This window comes from Cetorhinus maximus, chromosome 28 (genome assembly GCF_964194155.1).
Source record: "Cetorhinus maximus chromosome 28, sCetMax3.hap1.1, whole genome shotgun sequence".
In the NCBI taxonomy this organism is placed as follows: Eukaryota; Metazoa; Chordata; class Chondrichthyes; order Lamniformes; family Cetorhinidae; genus Cetorhinus; species Cetorhinus maximus.
The window spans coordinates 20,258,430-20,276,941 of NC_135906.1; the positions used below are offsets into that span (position 1 = coordinate 20,258,430).

The 18,512-nt window shown below is 46.5% G+C and overlaps 1 protein-coding gene across 7 annotated transcripts in view; it reads right to left on the reverse strand.

The window, feature by feature from the left end:
- Window positions 1–5,303: 5,303 nt before the first annotated feature.
- The window catches only part of slc27a1a (solute carrier family 27 member 1a), a 40,568-nt gene continuing 27,359 nt past the window's right edge, over window positions 5,304–18,512 (reverse strand). For all 7 annotated transcript variants that reach the window (XM_078531368.1, XM_078531367.1, XM_078531370.1 and 4 more), the window contains exons 8-13: window positions 16,570–16,779; window positions 15,941–16,067; window positions 14,325–14,462; window positions 12,605–12,769; window positions 11,897–12,043; window positions 5,304–9,215 (exon numbers count right to left, since the gene is read on the reverse strand). In XM_078531368.1, coding sequence (XP_078387494.1) covers window positions 9,058–9,215; window positions 11,897–12,043; window positions 12,605–12,769; window positions 14,325–14,462; window positions 15,941–16,067; window positions 16,570–16,779 — 945 coding nt within the window. In that variant the 3' untranslated portion in view covers window positions 5,304–9,057. The remainder of the gene's footprint in view (window positions 9,216–11,896; window positions 12,044–12,604; window positions 12,770–14,324; window positions 14,463–15,940; window positions 16,068–16,569; window positions 16,780–18,512) is intronic.

An 18,512-nucleotide genomic window follows, 5' to 3' on the forward strand; every position in this document is an offset into this window, starting at 1 on the left:
GGTGGGGCAGTTAAATTGGGAAACGCGAGAAGCGCCAGAATTGGAGGAGCACCTAGATCTCAGTGGGTGGTAGGACTGTGGAAATATGTAGGATTGTAGAATAATGTTTTCTCAAAAACATTATTCACTGCTGTGGTCAATGCAGTCAATATGCTTCTTCTTGCAATGCACTAGTATCTAAGAACAGAAGGAATAGCAGGCCAGTCAGCCCCTTCAAACCTGCTCCACCATTCAATAAGATCATGGCTGTTCTGATGATGGCCTTAACTCCTCCTTCCTGCCTATCCCTCAGAACCCTAGATTCCTTTGTCAATCAAAAATGTCTAACTCAGCCTTGAATATATTCGAGACCCTCATCCACTGCTCTTTGGGAAAGAATTCTAAACACCAACACCCTCTGAAAGAAGAAACCCCTCCTCATCTGTCTTAAATGGGAGACCACTTATTTTTAGGCTAGAGCTAGGGGGGGGGGCACAATTTATCACCACCCTCCTGCATTATTATAACGGTAGTGTTGTGATTATAATATCGAACGAACAACCCAGGATTTGCAAGTTCAATTCCCATTTCCAGAACGGAATTCAATAGATCTAATTATTTGTGACAGGAAAAACAAATATGAAAAGCCACTGGGCCATGGTAGCCACTTCTAGATTTGGATGTTAGACTGATGCTCCAGAGTAGTCTGAGAGCTGCACTGGTGGATGTTCTGCCTATCAGAGATGACATTATAATTGAGGTCCCGTGTGTTTGCCTAGGCTTAGGTAAAAGATCTCACGGCAGATTTAAAGGGAAACAGCTCCCAATGCACCAATGAAAGGTCATCCAACTGAAAGAGGGGCTCTCTCCACAGATGCAGCCCAACCTGAGCATTTCCAGCATCTTCCACTTTTTATCTAACTAGTCATCAGTTTATTGTTGTTTATGGCTGAAAAAAAAAAGACATTTTGTCGAAGTTTGCGTTTTGACTCATCATGACTATCGCAAGAATACTTGTCCTGATGAGTGCAAGATGAAAAGCTTTGACAAAACGTCTTTTCTCAGCAAAACTCAAGTTCTGTCCCAAGGCACTGCACAGAATGGTAATCAGACAAAATTGGACACAACTACAGAAGGAGACATTAGGACAGGCGACTAAAAGCTTGGTCAAAGAGGTGAGCGTTAAGGAGCATCTTAAAGGAGGAGGGGTTTAGGGAAAGAATTCCAGAGCTTAGGGCCTAGGGAACTGAAGGAATTGTCATCAATGGTGGATCGAAGAAAATTGAGGATGCGCAAGAGACCAGAATTGGAGTAGTACTGGGATCTTGAAGGTTTGTAGGGATGGAAAGAGGTTAGAGAGAGAGGAGGGCGAGGCCACGAATAGATTTGAAATAAGAATGAGAACTTTAAAATCAGGATTACCTGGAAATACTCAGCAGGTCTGGCAGCATCGGTGGAGAAGAAAAGAGTTGACGTTTCGAGTCCAGGTAATTCTGTTTTTGTTTTGTTTTGGATTTCCAGCATCCGCAGTAGTTATTTGTTTTTAGTTTTTATCTTTAAAATCAGGATTTAGTTTAGACAAATTTATTGCTCTTTATCATCTGCCCTGTATTTGCTTCATTACTGTTAAACTTAAAACTTTAATTTTTAAGACTTCCTATTCAATCAGCAGGTGAAGCTCCTTTCATGGGACAGAAGGTGGTGGGTACAAGTCCCATTGAAGAGACCAGACCACAATTTAGCTCAACACTCTCCTTGCAGTACCAAGGGAGTGCCTGGATTATCAGAGGTACCTTTCTTCAACTGAGATAACTCTACTGCTACCAGGGATGAGAAATGTTTGTTACATTTTAAAGATCTTTTTCAATGGATGTGGGCATCACTGGCAGGGCCAGTAATTGCTGCCCATCCCTAATTGCTCTCAAATTGTGTGGCTTGCTAGGTCATTTCATTGTGGGTCTGGAGTTACATGTAGGCCAGACCAGGTAAAGTTGTCAGATTTCCTTCCCTAAAAGGCATTCGTGAACCAGATGGGTTTTTTTTATAACAAACAACAGTAGTTTTGTGGTCACCATTCGAGTTATCAACAGTCACAGATTGCAACTCTTTCGAGTATAATCACAGTTCTTGGTTTCCGGGAGTGGGACATGAACCCACAACCCTCTGATTCAAAGGCGAGGGTGCTATGGACTGAGCCACAGCTGACACCTTTGTGGTCACCATTACTGAGGCTAGCTTTCAATCCCAGATTTATTAATTGAATTTAAATTCCACTAACTGCTGTGGTGGGGATTTGAACCCACATTACTAACACAGTGACATGACCACGGAAACATGAGAGAAACTGGGATCGTTCTCCTTAAAGCAGGAAAGGCTAGTAGGTGCTGTAATTGAGGTGTTCAAAATTATAAGGTGTTTATTTTATAGAGTAGATAGGGAGAAAATGGCTGGTACTCAGGATATAGATTTAAAATAATTGGAACAAATACAAGAATTAATTTTTAAAACACAAAGTAATTATGATTTGGAAGCAGATTCAATAGTAACTTTCAAAAGGGAATTGGAGGGGGAGGAATTGCACGGTGATGTGGAAACAGCAGGGAGAGAGTGGGACTATTTGAATAGCTCTTTCAAAAGAGCCAGCACAGGCTAGATGGGCTGAATGATCTTTTGTGCTACATGGTTCTACATGTTGATTGAATGAACTTCTGTCCATTAATTACTGAAAAGGCTCTGAAAGACAATTAAAAACTTTCCCTATTAAAAAGGGAGCATTACTGCTCACCAGCATGGGATGGAGACTGATGCATGAAGCCAAGTCTCCCTCAGCTCACCAGGCAGTTCCTTTACGGTAATAAAAATGGAAATCAGGCAGCTTTTGCACATGGAGAAATAAAAGGAAAAAGCCAAAAGATTTATCTGCAGCCCTGTATATCCCTGCGCTTCACTTCATAACATGGGTCTCATGAATAACGTTGAAATGGAAACTCATTAGCTCTGTTTGTTGGTCTCCTGTTGATTAATAGCAGCTACAATGAAGGCCCTTTTTTTGCAAAGGCCCACGATTTAAGTTACTAAAAGGGAGGGGAATCCAACTCCAGAACAAATGTGGGCCCTCTGACGTAGTTTGGGCTCCAGCAGCCCAGCACTTTAAGGTTGTAGAAGCTTGGCGAGGGCAGGGAAATTGAGAGTCTGCTATTGAAGGCAGCCAGTCAATGTAAAAAAGTGCTTTTGAGTGGTTGAGGGCTCTTCACACTGCCCTCAGCTCACTCTCTGGGCTGTTTGAGTGTTTTGGAAAGGGACTTTACCTCATGACCTAGGCCCATGAATGTGCTTCAACAATCTGCAGGAAGCTTCATTCACAAATAACTGGAGCACCGGAGAAAACAACAAAGCAGCTCTTGGCAGGCTAGAATTTGTTCATTGTAGGGACTTGAGCGATTGATTTGGCAGAGAATGTGGGGAGTTTAAAGGCTCCCTTAAAGGCTGAATTTGAGAGACAGGGCATGAAAATACGCTTAACAAAAGAAATCAAAAACCGTAGGTTATTCCATCTTTGTACTGAGAGAGGGGCTTATTCAAACAATTTGGAAACCCGATTGAAGGAGAGGGTAATTTTATATATATAAAAAAAAACACTCTTGGGAGTCTAATTGGTGTCAGGCACCTCTCAGCTGAATAAATATGATCGTGATGGGGTTACAATTCCATTTTTTCCAGAAACATTTGTGCACGTGATTCTGGACTACAGTGACAAACAACTCGTGGCATCTTTTATAGAACATCCCAATGCACTCTGCATAGAGTGGTGGTGGACACAGAGCAAAGGCGATATGTGGGTGAACAGATCGAAGAGTAAATAAAACTTCATTTATACAGAATAAAAAGTGAAAATGCTGCAACAAAAAAAAAACTCAAGCAGGTCTGACAGCATCCGTGGAGAGAGAAACAGATGCTATTGTCAAGTCCAAGGAGTCATATTGGACTCGAAACATTAACTCTGTTTCTCCCTGATGCCTGTTAAGTTTTACCAACACTTTTGATTTTATTTCAGATTTCCAGCATCTGCGGTATTATCCTATTATTCATTTATATAGAACCTTTCACAAAGCTCAGATTCTCTCCGATTCCTGGCGCTGACTCCAACCCTCTCCCTAGCCACCATCAGAGGCTGAATCAGACTATGTGCAACCTTGGCATTCCACCCCGAGCAGATGTTCTGAACCTATATCTGCTCCTTTGCCAAACATCGCCTACTTCCACCTTTGTAACATCGCCCATCCCCACCCCGCCTAGCTCATCTGCTGCTAAAACTTTTGTTACCAATGCTCTCCTGGCTGGCCTCCCATCTTGGACCATTTGTACACTTGAGCTTATCCAAAACTCGCAATAAATCCCTTTGACCATGTTCTTGCTGACCTACATTGGCTTTCAGTCTGGCAATGCCTCAATTTAAAATATCATATTCCTGATTTCAAATTCCTCCGTCTTCTCACCCCTACCCATGTCTAACCTCCTCCTGACCTATCACCCTCCAGGATCTCTGCACTCCTCCAATTCTGACCTCTCGTGCATCCCTGATTTTCATCGTGTCCCCCTCCCATTGGCGGCCGTGCCTTCAGCTGCCTGGGCCCCAAGCTCTGGAATTTCCTCCCCCAAACCTCTCCACCTTGCTAACTTCTTTAGGATGCTCCTTAAAACCAAAACCTACCTCTGACCGATCTTTTGGTCGCCTCTCCTGAATTCCCCTCATGTGGGCTCGGTATCAAACTTGGTCTGGCAACACTTCTGTGAGGAGCTTGCAGACGTTTTGCCATATAAAGGCGGGTTACTGTCTGAAAGTAATTCACAGCCAATGAAATACATCTTGAAGTGTAGTCATTGCTGTAATGTACCAGCTAGGCATTTACCCGTTTTAACTGAAGCAGAACCACTTGGATCTCTGTTTGACCGTGTGTGTTCAGTCGGCTTTTCACAGGAGACTCACATAGCAATAGGTCATATATTCCAGCGGTCTGTGTATGGAGTTAAACCCTTTGTTGCAATGCTGGAAAGAGCCACTACCCTTTACCTAAATAGCAGGTTGGCTTAAGACATACTAGTGATTGTAAGGGACAAAAGGTCAACTTACAAGAGGAAGCAGCGTTACCGAGCACATCTTAATGTCTTGTGCAAAACCCCAAAATGTGTCACTGGAACAAAAGTCAGGAAAAATCTAACCTTTGGTCCTTTAAATTCAGCCTTCTCCAACTTTTCAGTAACTGGAGTATCATTTCATGGCTAAGTAGAACAGCCCTCAATCCCTCATACACACACACTGAATGTTTAAGGCACACAATGTTTAATCGCACTTCCACCAAAGACAGACATAAGAATACAGCACTCCGGAAAGTGGTATGGCAGGTGTGTTCACAGGTATAGGTGAGAGTGACTAATTTGGTTAAAAATTGCAGAGGAAAATTAACATTGAGACACATCAATGCTTTAAAAAGGAGAAAAACAATACTCGTTGACAATCATTCCTTTTGTATAATGCATCACTCATATTGCTTTTAAACATCAAGGTTTCTCACCTTGTATATTAGAATACCCTGTACTTACCCATAACAAGTGGCTTAAACACATTTTTCCTGTTAAAATTACATTTGTGCTTCTCCCATCAGTAAAAACCCAAACTATGAAACTGAAGTGCATTTCAATTGTCAAACCCTACACCAAATCAGCTTTCAACAGTTTTCCAACAGCAGATAAACAAGAGAAAATATAAAAGACAATTCCTATGAGTTTATAATATTCCTTGAACGAGAACAGTCGCATATTAAGAAAATACATTTCTTATAAGAGAGTTAGGTTTCATAAATCATTACTAGTGTCTCACCTGTATTTTGATTAGTCTTGCACCAGCTTTATAAATTACCAGCAGTGCTAAGAATTCAAATGTATTTCCCTTCATTCCATCCGGTATTGATCACAAGCATAATTCACTTGTGTTCTGCTGGTTAAAGAGACCCAAAGGTACGTCCGTAAAAACATTTGCACCCCTGCCGCTACTGAAATCCCTATGGAGTAGAAGTATGTAGCACAGATTAGCCTCGTATCCTGGTCCTGATGTTCGGGCTTCGGCTTTTTGACCCCCCCCTCTTCCATGTGCGTATGAGGCATGGCTCAGGTGAGATGGGACCTTTGGTCCCCCCGGCTCCTTCTATCTCACATCCCAGAGATGCCCTGCTGACCTTGGCTGTATTTCTAACCTGGGAGGAGGTGGGGTGGTGGCGGTGGTGAGAAGAGGGGGATATTTACATGTGGGTAATGGGCTGGAGTCAGAGATTTGCTGCAGCAAGCATTAGGGGAGTACCAAAGCTGCCTGCTCATGCCCCAACTCCCAGGAAAAACCATGGGGCCCTGCGTAGGCCGATCTTTCGATTTGGCTCCTTTGGCGGACAGGGGAGAGAAAGTTTTGTTGACAAATTTACATACTTTACAAGCTAAACTCTTGCAATGGTTCCTAAATATAACATTCAGACCTGTTCCTACTATGGAGCACACCGGTGGTCTCATTGCCTGCGCGGGTCGATCATTTAATTTCACAAATCTGAAGGAAAACTCATCCTGCCGCTAAGCTCCTTTGCGCCAAGGCTTGGGAAACGTCACTTTACTGACTTGGGGAGTAGGGGAGAGGTAGACATTTAAAAAATGGAGAACATATCATTGCCCAAAAATAATTCAGTTTCACGCAAGTGAGGATGGTTAAAGTGTGGCTGGAACATGAACTGGTAAGAAAGCAGGCAATGCTGATTTAACTGGCCTATTCAAAGCAGGTGGTCCCAAGTTTGATTCCAGCAGATTTAGCCGATCAGCAACTGTGCAATGGATGACCCCGCTGACCCGGGGGTGGTGGGGGAGGAGGGGATGGTGGGTGAAGAGGTTTCAGGCAGAGTGTGTTCCACTCCTGGCGATCAGTTACTTCGGCCAGAAAGAATACCAAGTCTGGATGTCAGGTCCTAAGGAGGGGAGGACTATGCACCAATTGACAGCACTTGATACTTACTCAAAACCTACAGACAGGCACAAAGAGTGTCTAATGGGTGAAGAGTTGGTTGGTTTTGGGGGGGTGGGAGGGGGAAAAAGTGTTTGTGGAACAGTGACTCATCAGGCCGTAGTGTCTTCAAGAGAGGTGGGGAGGGAGAAAACAGACAGACATCTACAATAATGTTTCTATATCTCCCCTGATCTGTTATAATTTAACTGAGGTAATGGTACAGTATGATCCGGGGTCTGGCATTTCAGAAACATTTACTGTAATAGTGGCAGTGAATGCTACTTGCAATACTCTTCTTCAGAGCCTGTGGACTCTCAGTGCAGTCACTGTTCCAGTCTCTACAGAATCTCTCATTAAGAGTTGTCACCAGAGTTAGGAATCAGTATTGTTTGCCCATCGTACATTGTTTGGTGAGGGGAAAGCAAATTAATTCTATCAGGAAGTGAGACTATCCCAGAATCTTTAAAGCACGGGAACATGCTCCAACGAACCCGGACATTTTCTTTCACCGACCACCCCGCTTCCTGAGGGGGGAATACCTGATCTTCCAGTCAGTGACCGTCCAGTGAGGCAAAAACAGAATCAGAAGCTGCAGGGCAAGACGCACACCTATGGGGCATAGCACTTGGCAGCAAACCAGAGACTGACCCCTGAGCAGGGAACTGGCTGGCAGGGTGGCCCCTGAAACAGCAGGTAGGCTTGTGCGGGTCAGAAGAGTGTGAAGCTTGCTGCTCGATTGTCAGGGTCTAGGTACAGATCAACGAGGTTACCCTGACAACACAAGAATTATTTTAAACTTGGGTGTTCAGCTAACATTTTTCAGCAGGGGCAAAACAGAAAATGGGTAAAAACAAACTGAACATTCTGTTTGAAGACAAACCCTATAAGCCCCCCCATTAGAGGGTGTACTTTATCTGTCATGTGACTACAGATTATAGGAACACAAGGGAGCAACTGGCAGAACCCTGGCCAAAAACCATTTCAAATTCAACAAATAACTTCCCTTCAATGTTTCCATTGAGAAAACGAGGTTTGCAACATGAAGCATTAACAGCTTGTTTGAAAGGAAGATGTAGCGTCTTCTGCTACTTGCCACTGAATTTTGAATGAAGCGTCCACTAGCTCCTCTCAAAACAGCACAGTTAAAGCACGACACACTGTGATTATAGGTTAATAAGTGGAACAATCTCCCAGGCACTCCAGGCCACAGAATTTCATTCCCCTCTCCCACCCAACTTCACCACCTCAACAATGCAAATAAACAGCACACCAGCTCCCCCACCCCAGCCACCGCCCCACATCTCTCTCTGTCATATGACAGAGCCAAGTTCAGGTCGTGGTGGCAGGAGAAAGGTAAACACTGAACAACAGTAACTGCGCATGAGGCCGAATGGCCTCCTTCTGTGCTGCAACCGTGAGCGCAGACATTAATATAAACAAATAACAGGAGCTAGCGTGTGTGGCCGGGGTGGGTACAGTGGAGTGTGGGCAGAGGGAGAAGGGAATGTTAATTCTCTTGATTGAAGCCAGTGTTTTGACGGTAGAGAGAGTTGGTGCCGTGGTGCATCTTCTCCTCGAGCACGCAGCACGTTTTTAAGACACCAGCGAGGGCACTGTGGAGCAGAAAAAGGTGACCCGAATGGAAAGTTCATTAGCTTGAGGGTTCCCGTTACTGAATTGGACCTGTCCACCCCGACTCCACTGGGGATTAGCATCGCTTCGTCCAATTCCTGAATTCTAGACAGGGCACTTGGATCACGGGGCGCCCACTGTGGATTGGGGGCCCAACTCCTGAGCCATTCCAATAGTTACTTTGAGAAACCGGCATTCACTCTGCATGCCAAATGGTACTTAAATAGGATTTCATCCAGCTCTTTACTGTTAGCCAAATAGAGTTTCATTTCACAGGGTTTCCTCCTCCTCTGGGAAGATTTTGTTTCAGTCCTTCATACAGCCAAGCGCTCCCTCCAGATATTCCCCCTGCGAATTTTTTTTATTTACTTTTAAAATTGTTAGCTTCCCAGAATTTGATTTCTAAACTATAGGTGGTAATTTCCAGCCAGAATAGTGTTGTAAACTTTCTTATCCAGTAGGATGTACTTTCCCAGCTTTGAGTCTAGGAAGTACAGTCTGTCACTCGTCTGATGGGGGTCAAAACTCTCCTTGCGTAACCTCGTCTTCTGGATTTTGAAAGTACCTGGAACAATACAAAAGTTTGTTTACCCATTCAGCGTGGGCCGTCTTCATGCTTGGATTAGAATTCAAACACACACACATCTACTGAATGCACTCACTTCCAGAGTCAAGATCATCACGAGGCTGCTATTCAGATAATCAATCCCTAAGCAATCACCGGGATTTCCAAACACAAAACATTTGCTGATTCTGCAAATCTGAAACCGAGAAAATGCCGGAAACAGTCAGCAGGGCCGGCAGTACCTGTGGACTTAGGAAAAAAAAAGCTAACGTTTCAGCTCCCGTCACCATTTCCGATGAAAGGTCATTGTCCTGAAACGCCAACTCTCTGTTTCTCTCTCCACAGTTGCTGCCCGACCCGCTGAGTATTTACAGGATCTCCACTCTTGCGTTGGATAAACAGGCCACGTTCTCGGCCAGAGATAACAGGGGGGCGCGGGAACCAAAATAATAGGGTGCACCTTCAAGCCACGCCAGGCCAGATAGGGAAGCTGGAGGTTGCCTGGGTAGAGCTTTTATCCATGGATGCTTAACTTAAAATCAGAACAGGGAAAAAAAATCATAGCAAGGGTTTGTAACTTAATGCTCTTCCTCATCTGTCCACTGCAAATTCTGACACAGGGACTGACCGCCCTGGGTCCCTCTCCAGGTCAGCACCCAGTGACACCACCCGCACTGGACACTAACAAAGCACGGTGGCCTGGGAAGGGTATTGATTACCATGGTAAGCATTTTAAAATCACTGAGGCTGAAAGCGCTGGGGTGGAAGAGGGGGCCACGGCACAGAAGAGCAGAGTTGGAAGACTGGGAGGGAAAGCGAGTTTGGAGGAGGTGGTGGTTAACAGGGCAGGGCAGGGCCACTGGATTGACTAGAGGGCAAGGAATTGGATCTTACGCCACAGGGGGAGAGGGCAGGGGGTGGAAAGGATTTAGTGCAAGACGGGCAGTTGCATTTGCAACAAGTTAGGAGGATACTGGGCAAAGGAAGGGTGGGGGGTGCAGAATAATTGTCAGGCTGTGGTATAGCATAGATAAGGGATTTCAACAGTGGAGGTGCTGTGCAGGGGGCTGAGGTGAGAAATGTTGTGGGGGTGAAAACGAGCAGCCTTCAGCAATGAAGAGTTTATGGAGCTGGAAGTTTAGTCTAGTTTCAGGTAGGGTGCCACAGTTCCATACAACCTTGCTGACTCTGAGGGAGAGGGAGGACAGGTTGGGTGTCAAGCGAGCTAGAATGATGTCTTCCGGATGTCCAGCTGAAAGGGAGGACTGGGTCATCCTGAACTGGATATCAGGAAGATGGGACAGCACAGAGGGGAAAGACGGGAAAAGAGTTAGAGCTGGTTGACCTCTTTATAGCAGGGGGGGCTGACCCTGTGCTTGTGGATGGGTAACACCAAGGGACATGTAGGGATGGCAAGGAAGGGTCCTCGGGCCACTCAAAAGAAAGTGATCTGGAGAAGGAGAAATATTTGCTAGAAATCTAGCGGCTGCATCCGTTCCACAGAGGCAAAGATATTCCCACTGACTGGGGCAATGAGTAGAGACAGGAGAGGGTAGAGTGTTGAAGCCTGCGTAAGGATGGAGGGGAACAAGCAAGGATAGCGAACTATGATCACCGTCACAAGCACGGTCACTCATGCTGTGGATCAGGATGAATTCAGTGCTGACATGGTCAGGCGTTTAGTCTGAAAGGATTTAAACTGGTGGAAATAAAAAAGGTACAAGGAGCCAATGACGGACTTGACGGCACCAGAGAACAAAGAGCTAATGAATGCAAAATAGCAGATAGATGAATGAAGAGCTGTTTAAGATGATTAAAGGGCTCAATAGGGGAGATGAGGGAACTATTTCCTCTGGTAGGGGGAAGACAAAAACAAGGTGGGATAACCTCAGAATGAGAGCTAGGCTGTTTAGGGGCGATGTCAGGAAGCGACTGGTCACAGGAAGGAGGGTGGAAATCTGGAAAACTCTCCCAAAAAAAGCCTTTGAAGCTGGGGGGTCATTTGAAAATTTCAAGACAGTGATGAGCAGATTTTTCTTTTAGGGATGGGTGGTAAGAGGTACAGAACTAAGACAGGGAAATGGAGTTTAAGATTCAATTCCAGCCATGATCTAGTTGAAACTCTTTCGAGTTATCAACAGTCACAGATTGCAACACTTCTGAGTACAATCACAGTTCTTGGTTTCAGGGAGTGGGACATGAACCCACAACCCTCTGATTCAAAGGCGAGGGTGCTATGAACTGAGCCACAGCTGACACCTCCATGATCTAGTTGAAGGTGGAACAAGCTCAAGGGGCTGAATGACCTCCTCCTGTTATTAATTAACCAGTGCGTTACCAGGGGAAATTAAATTCAGTCAATTGCGATGGGGGAGACAGAGTCTGCTCCCAGGCCTCTGCCCCATCTGCTCTTGAAACAGCTGGGGTCTGGCTTGTCTTTAAAGCCTTTCATCTCTCCACTCCCGAGAAGCACCACACCATCTTGCCAACGCTGAGATTATTGTGGCCTATCATAGGAAGCCGACACAGGGTGGCAAGATATTGCCGTTCCAGGGAGAGCAGCACAAGATATATGCACTTCTGTGAGAGGAGACATGAAAACAAGCACCAAACACCCCTAAACCCACAGAAGCGCCTCTGGGGAGGGGCGGGTTACCCACCACATGCAGTTAGCTACGTACTTGTGGTGTCGACAACAGGGAGAATCCGTAGGAACACCGGCCTGGCGTACGGGGGCAACACCTTTAGCAGGTTCTGGTAGAAGAGGTCCGGATTTATTTTGTTCTCGGGATCAGCGATCGCGGCCATCCCAGCCTTCCCTTCCACACCTAGCAAGAGAGAGAGGAACAGAAATGAAAAAAGAAAAGTACTCCTGATGCTGGAAATCCGACATCAAAACAGAAACTGCTGGAAACATGCAGGTCAGGGAGCATCCGTGGAGAGAAAGAGAGTTACAGTTTCAGGTCGGTGATCTCTCATCTTTCAGGGGGTGTTGGCTTTGCTGCCAAGGTCACCATTTGGATGTCCATACTTAACTGCCCTCTAGAAGGTGGTGGTGAGCTGCCTTCCCGAATACGTTCTGACTTGGAAATATATCGCTGTTCCACACTGTCGCTGGGTCAAAATCGTCGAACTCCCTTCCCGATGGCACTGTGGACTGCAGTGGTTCAAGGCGGCAGCTCACAACCACCTTATCAAGGGCAACTAGGGACGGGCAATAAAGGCAGCCAGCCTTGCCAACGACACCCACATTGAGAGTGAATAGAACAAACATCGTGTTGCCTGGTTTAAGATTGTGGGAGCTTGCACGTCCTGCTTAAAAAGGAAAGTCAACACTTGAGAACAGGTGAGTACAGGTGTACCTGGCGGGAGCAGGGCATCCTGCTTACCTGGCACTTCTACTCCATACACTGCCACATCAGTCATGTCCAGAAGGTGACTCAGGCACCCCTCCACTTCCGTGGTCGAAACGTTCTCCCCTCTCCAGCGGAAAGTGTCGCCGCTCCTGTCCTTAAAGTACATGTAGCCAAGCTCATCCATAACCAGAACGTCACCTGCATGCCAGGGGCAAGGGAAAAGGCATTAAAAGGGGCAGCGGATTTCTACAGGAATAATCAAAATGCAATTGAAGAAACCTGAACTTTTCAATTCAAGCCATTTGGCAGACAGGCAGGAAAAATAGAAAACCCAAAGGAACGAAAGAACTCCCGATAGGTTATAGGAACCTCTCAGGCAACAGAGGATAGTCATTATTATTATGTGGGCAAATGCAGCAGCACACTGGCACATAGCAAGATCCCACAAACAGCCAAGTGGGTGACTAATTATTTAATTTCTGTAGTTAAGGAAACTTGTTGGGCAGGAGTCTGGGAGATTTCAATCACTCTGCTTTGAACAATGCCATAGGAGTTAATGCATGAATTTGCACAGCAACTTGGGGTCTAGGTTTGATGTTTCACTAGTGCCACACTGGAGCATCAACCTAGATTTTGTGCTTAAGTCTCTGGAGAGGCCTTTTAAATGATTGTCAGAGGTGAGAGCAACATCCGCTGAACCAAACAAACTTGGGCTGGAATTTTACAGGCAATGAAATACTCTTAAAGGTGTGATGACGATTACAATGTGGGAAACATTGGCAGTCAGTTTGCACACAGCAAACCCCCACAAACAGCAATGAGGTAATGACCTTAATCTGTTTTAGTGAATGTTGGCTGAGGCATAAATATTGGCCAGAACACCAGGGAGAACCCTTCTGCTCTTCAAAGCAGGGCCGTGGAATCTTGTACATTCTGTCCTGTGGTGGGGGGAGATGCAGCCTGGATTAAACACCTCGTCAAAAAGGCACTCATCTGTCAGCGAGACACTGTTTGCCTGGATTTTGTGCTCAAGTCTCTAGTGTGGAGACTTTTTTTTAAAAATATGCATTCATGGGATGTGGGTCACTGGCTAGGCCAGCACTTATTGCCCTTGAGAAGGTGGTGGTGAGCTGCCTTCTTGAACCACTGAAGTCCATGTGGTGTAGGTACACCCACATTGCTGTTAGGGATAGAGTTCCAGGATTTTGACCCAGCAACAGCGAAGGAATGGCCGATATATTTCCAAGTCAGGATCTGAGTGGCTTGGAGGGGAACTTCCAGGTGGTGGTGTTCCCATCTACCTGCTGCCCTTGTCGATGGTAGTGGTCATGGGTTTGGAAGGTACTGTCGAAGGAGCCTTGGTGAATTCCTGCAGTGAATCTTGTGGACGGTACACACTGCTGCTACTGTGTGTCGGTGGTGGAGGGAGTGAACGTTCGTGTATGTGGTGCCAATTAAGCGGGCTGCTTTGTCCTGGATGGTGTTGAGCTTCTTGAGTGTTGTGGGAGCTGCACTCATCCAGGCAAGTGGGGAGTATCCCATCATACCCCTGACTTGTGCCTTGTAGATGGTGGACAGGCTTTGGGGAGTCAGGAGGTGAGTTACTCGCTGCAGGATTCCTAGCAGGATTGAACCACAACCTTCTGACATAGGAAGTGAAAATGCTGCTGAGCCATGGCTGAACACATGTAGTACAAGGGAATGTATACAAATTGTTTTGTGCAGTCTGCTGTATCGTTGCAGTAGTTGGTACCTGACAGATAGGCGCTGTCTCCTTTCTTAAACACACTGTATGCAATCTTCTTGCTTGTGGCAGAATCGTTGGCATACCCATCAAACCGACGAAGCGGGTCCTGCTGGTTTATGCGACCAACCAGCTGCCCGGGTTCACCTGATTCACAAAAGGAGAAAAAGGTTAAAATCGGTGAAATCCACTGCAGAATCCACAAAACTGAAACAGCAGGGAGTTACTGCCTGAGCTCAGACTGAGGCAGCACATCCATACAGAGTGAGCAAAGAAAGAACGTGCATTTCTATAGTGCCTTTCAGGACCTCGGCGTGTTCCAAAGCACTTCACAGCCAATGAACAAGTCACTCACCATCCTGACTTGGAAATATATCGGCCGTTCCTTCACTGTCACTGGGTCAAAATCCTGGAACTCCCTCCCTAACAGCACTGTGGGTGTACCTACACCACAGGGACTGCAGCGGTTCAAGAAGGCAGCTCACCTTCTCAAGGACAATTAGGGATGGGCAACAAATGCTGGGCCTTGTTTAGTAATAGTTGCATCCCTTGAAAGAAATGCTACCTTTGCAGGACTTGCCACTTTCTCTTTGAGATTTCTTTCTCTAGTTCAACCTCTACCAATGTTATAGAATTTCTGATGGAGAAGAGAGTTTCGGAAAGGAGGTGAAGCAGGAACATTGCATTGTAGTTTGAGGGGGGGGGGGGGGGGGGGGGAGAAGGCTTCCTGCAACAATGATCTCTGCGGAATACAGGCAGGAGGAACCAAACTCCGAGGGCTGCAGAGAGCCACCGTATAAATAGCAAAACACAATTACAGCTTCTGTGCACGTGCCTTATGTGTGGACCTGTAAAAGCCAAAAAGAAAGCATGGGGGATCTGTAAAGGAAACTTCGGCATTAGCAAGGGAAGGCTGGACATGATGCTTAGGTATACACACTATGTTTGGCAGCACTGCCTTCAATAGTAATAAACACCAGATGTAATTCTGCTTCACTCCAATAGATGGCGACAAGTTCACACAAAGTGAAATGGTCTCATTGGTACATCTTTTTCACCATTAGGTCCCCCTGGTTTGAATTCAGCCCAGGCTGATGGGAAAATTCTGGCTATCAGGGTTCTAGTTAAAGTGAGGTTGGGCAGACTGAACCCAGGTTCCTAATGGAATCTGCAGGCTGATCAAGTACCCAGGCTGTTGAGGCTGGATCATTAAGTATGTTCAAGGCTGAGATAATCAGTAAAGGAATCAAGGGTTATGGGGAAAAGGCAGGAAAGTGGAGTTGAGGATTATCAGATCAGCCATGATCTCATTAAATGGCGCAGCAGACTTGATGGGCTGAATGGCCTACTTCTGCTCCTACGTCTTACCGTAGGTTAATAGTCTCGCTAGAAGAAGCTATTAGGATGGCCAGCGTAGGGAGTGGCAATGATCCTTGTGCACTGTGCGTTAGAAGAGAGGTTTGCATTGCACCCGGCTGGCCTATAACTGCTTGGAGAGTGCGTCTAGTGGGGGAAGCACTGGTGGAAAATGACCATCTGCATTGGGAACAACAGCAAAGCCTCATTCCAACCCGAGACACCCTCCAAGCTGTATGAACACTCTGGCCGAGGATCTTGAGGATTACCTGGTTTGCAGGGGATGCATAGCCCATTGGGACCTCGGATAAGTTCCAGTGTATCTTCATTGACCTTTAGCAGACGGATAGGGTAGACACAGGGCAAGATGCGACTGTTAAAGCCACAGGCTCCTACCTACCGAGATAAATGGAGGTAGCATTTTGGTTAGGTACTGAGCTACAGTAACTAGCAGAGACCGCAAAATATTTGCAGTGAAATGAGTTATCTTTATTGCAGCAGTATCTCTCTAAATCCCCATCCTCTATCATACCATTCCATCACCCCCCGACCCCCTATTTCACATCTTCCTCACAATATCTCACACTGCTCCGGATCATCCACCACCCCCTGGCCCCCTGATTATCTGCCACCCTCCCCTCCCATCATTCTACTCCCAGTCCCCGTCATCCGTGCCCCTTCCGCCATCTGCACCCCCACCCCCCATCATCCGCCCCCACCATCATCCACCCCCTCCTCTTCCTCTTCCCATGCATTCAATCAGCTTCCCGCAGCCCCCCTCCCTCAACTTCCCCCCAGGAAAGGTCCATGGTTTCTTTCTCTTTGGCTGAGCACAAAGCTTCACGGCCTGGCCCTGCAGTTACCTGAGCGAGGTGGGGTAAAGTGGCTCAGTACCCACCTTGCCGTCAAGGTTGGCGATGGCGCAGTTGCACTCGGTGGCCCCGTAGAACTCTGCCATCTGCTTGATGCGGAAGCGACTGGTGAAGGACTCCCAGACAGAGGGTCTCAGGCCGTTCCCAATAGCCATGCGGACATGGTGCTGGGACTCAGATTGGCGGACTGGTTGGTTAAGGAGATAGCGGCAGATTTCCCCGATGTACTGAACAATCTAAAGAGCATATGTTAACATTTAGACAGAGAGGCTAACGGCTTAATGGTCTTTATCTCAAGGATGATGCCATGTAAAGGAATTTAAGTTATGCTACAGTTATATAAAGCTCTGCCTAGATCTCCTTTTACAGTGTTGCATGTAGGAATGGACAGCACACTCAGGGAGGGTATACTGGCTTTAGAGGAAGTGCAGTGTAGAATCACCAGAGTGATACCTGGGCGAAAAGGATTCAATTTGGACACCTTTCATTGACTAGGCTTGTATTCCGAGTAAAACTGATTAAGGTGTGATCTAATTGAGGCGTTTAAAATTAAAACAGGAGTCGACGGTTTCTCTTTATCTTCACTATTGCGTCAAGAGGTGGGGGGGTGGGGTAGGCCATCTAGAACAAGGGGGCATAACCTTAAAACTGGAGCTAGGCCATTCAGGGGAGCACATCTTTTCACACAAAGGTTTATGGAAATCTGAAACTCTCTCCTCCCAAAAAAGCGGAGGCTGGGAGGTCAAACTGAAAATGTCAAAATGGGAACTGATCAGACTTTTGTTGGGCGGAACAGGCTCGAGGGGCCGAATGGACGCCACCTTTGAGCGAGAAAACATTTAGCCTATTCCAGTTCTCCCTTTGTGATTCACTCAGTATCACAACCGAGCCCCGGTTCTGGAGCGAGTTACCCGACGTCAGCATCACTGGTGGCAGAAGCCACACCACGAGCTTTACCATCGCAGAACCACCCCCCCCACACCGATAAATATCCTTGCCGCTTTAAATCTCTCGCCACGCAATAGTTAAATAAAGCTGCTGAGACTCAACGTCTCAGTTCAGGCACTAGGAGGGGTTACCTGGGTGGGTTAGACAAGCAGCTGTGCTTCAGAATGAGTGACAGCAGGAAGGAGGGTGAGAAATCCAAAAGGATTAGGTGTTTGATTTAAAGGCAGCATGTAACTCACCCGCAGCCCAAACGAACGGCAACAGCGGGTTCAGCTTGTTACGGTTAGTGAATCGTACACACGCTGGCCAGGCTCAGTTACAATTACCCTGCAAAGTTTCTCCATCGTCTTAGAGAGTCTAGCACTGGGTGGGGGGGCGCATAGTCACAGGATACGAGATCGGCCACTTAGGGCCGAGATGAGGGGAAAACGTCTTCACCCGAGGGTTGTGAATCATTGAAGTTCTCCACCCAAGGGCTGTGGGTGCTCACAGGGGGAGGCAGTGGCATAGAGGTAATGTCACTGGACCGATAATCGAGAGGCCCAGGATAATGCTCCAGGGGACATGGGTTCAAATTCCCCCAGGGCAGCTGGTGGAATTTAAATTCAATTAATAAATCAGTAATCAGCATCGATTGCTGTAAAACCCATCTGGCTCACTGATGTCCCTTACCTGGTCTGGGCCTACACGTGACTCTGGACTCACAGCAATGTGGTTGACACTGAAATGGCCGAGCAAGCCACTCAGTTCAGGGCAATTAGGGATGGGCAACAAAAGGAATCAAAGAACACGGGGATTGAATAGGACATGCGAAGTATCGGTAGAAGATCAGTCACGATCTTATTCAGTGTTGCGGCAGGCTCGAGGGCCTTTCTGGCTCTTGGGTCCTATTTCCTACACTTTAAATCACAGTCCTGCTGCTGTGATGAGGCAGATCGTCATTACTCGTTAGCAAACAAACAGGAAGCACGTCCAAAGGAGGGTGAAGAGGGGATGTAAGCTCCCTACGGGAAGCTGACAG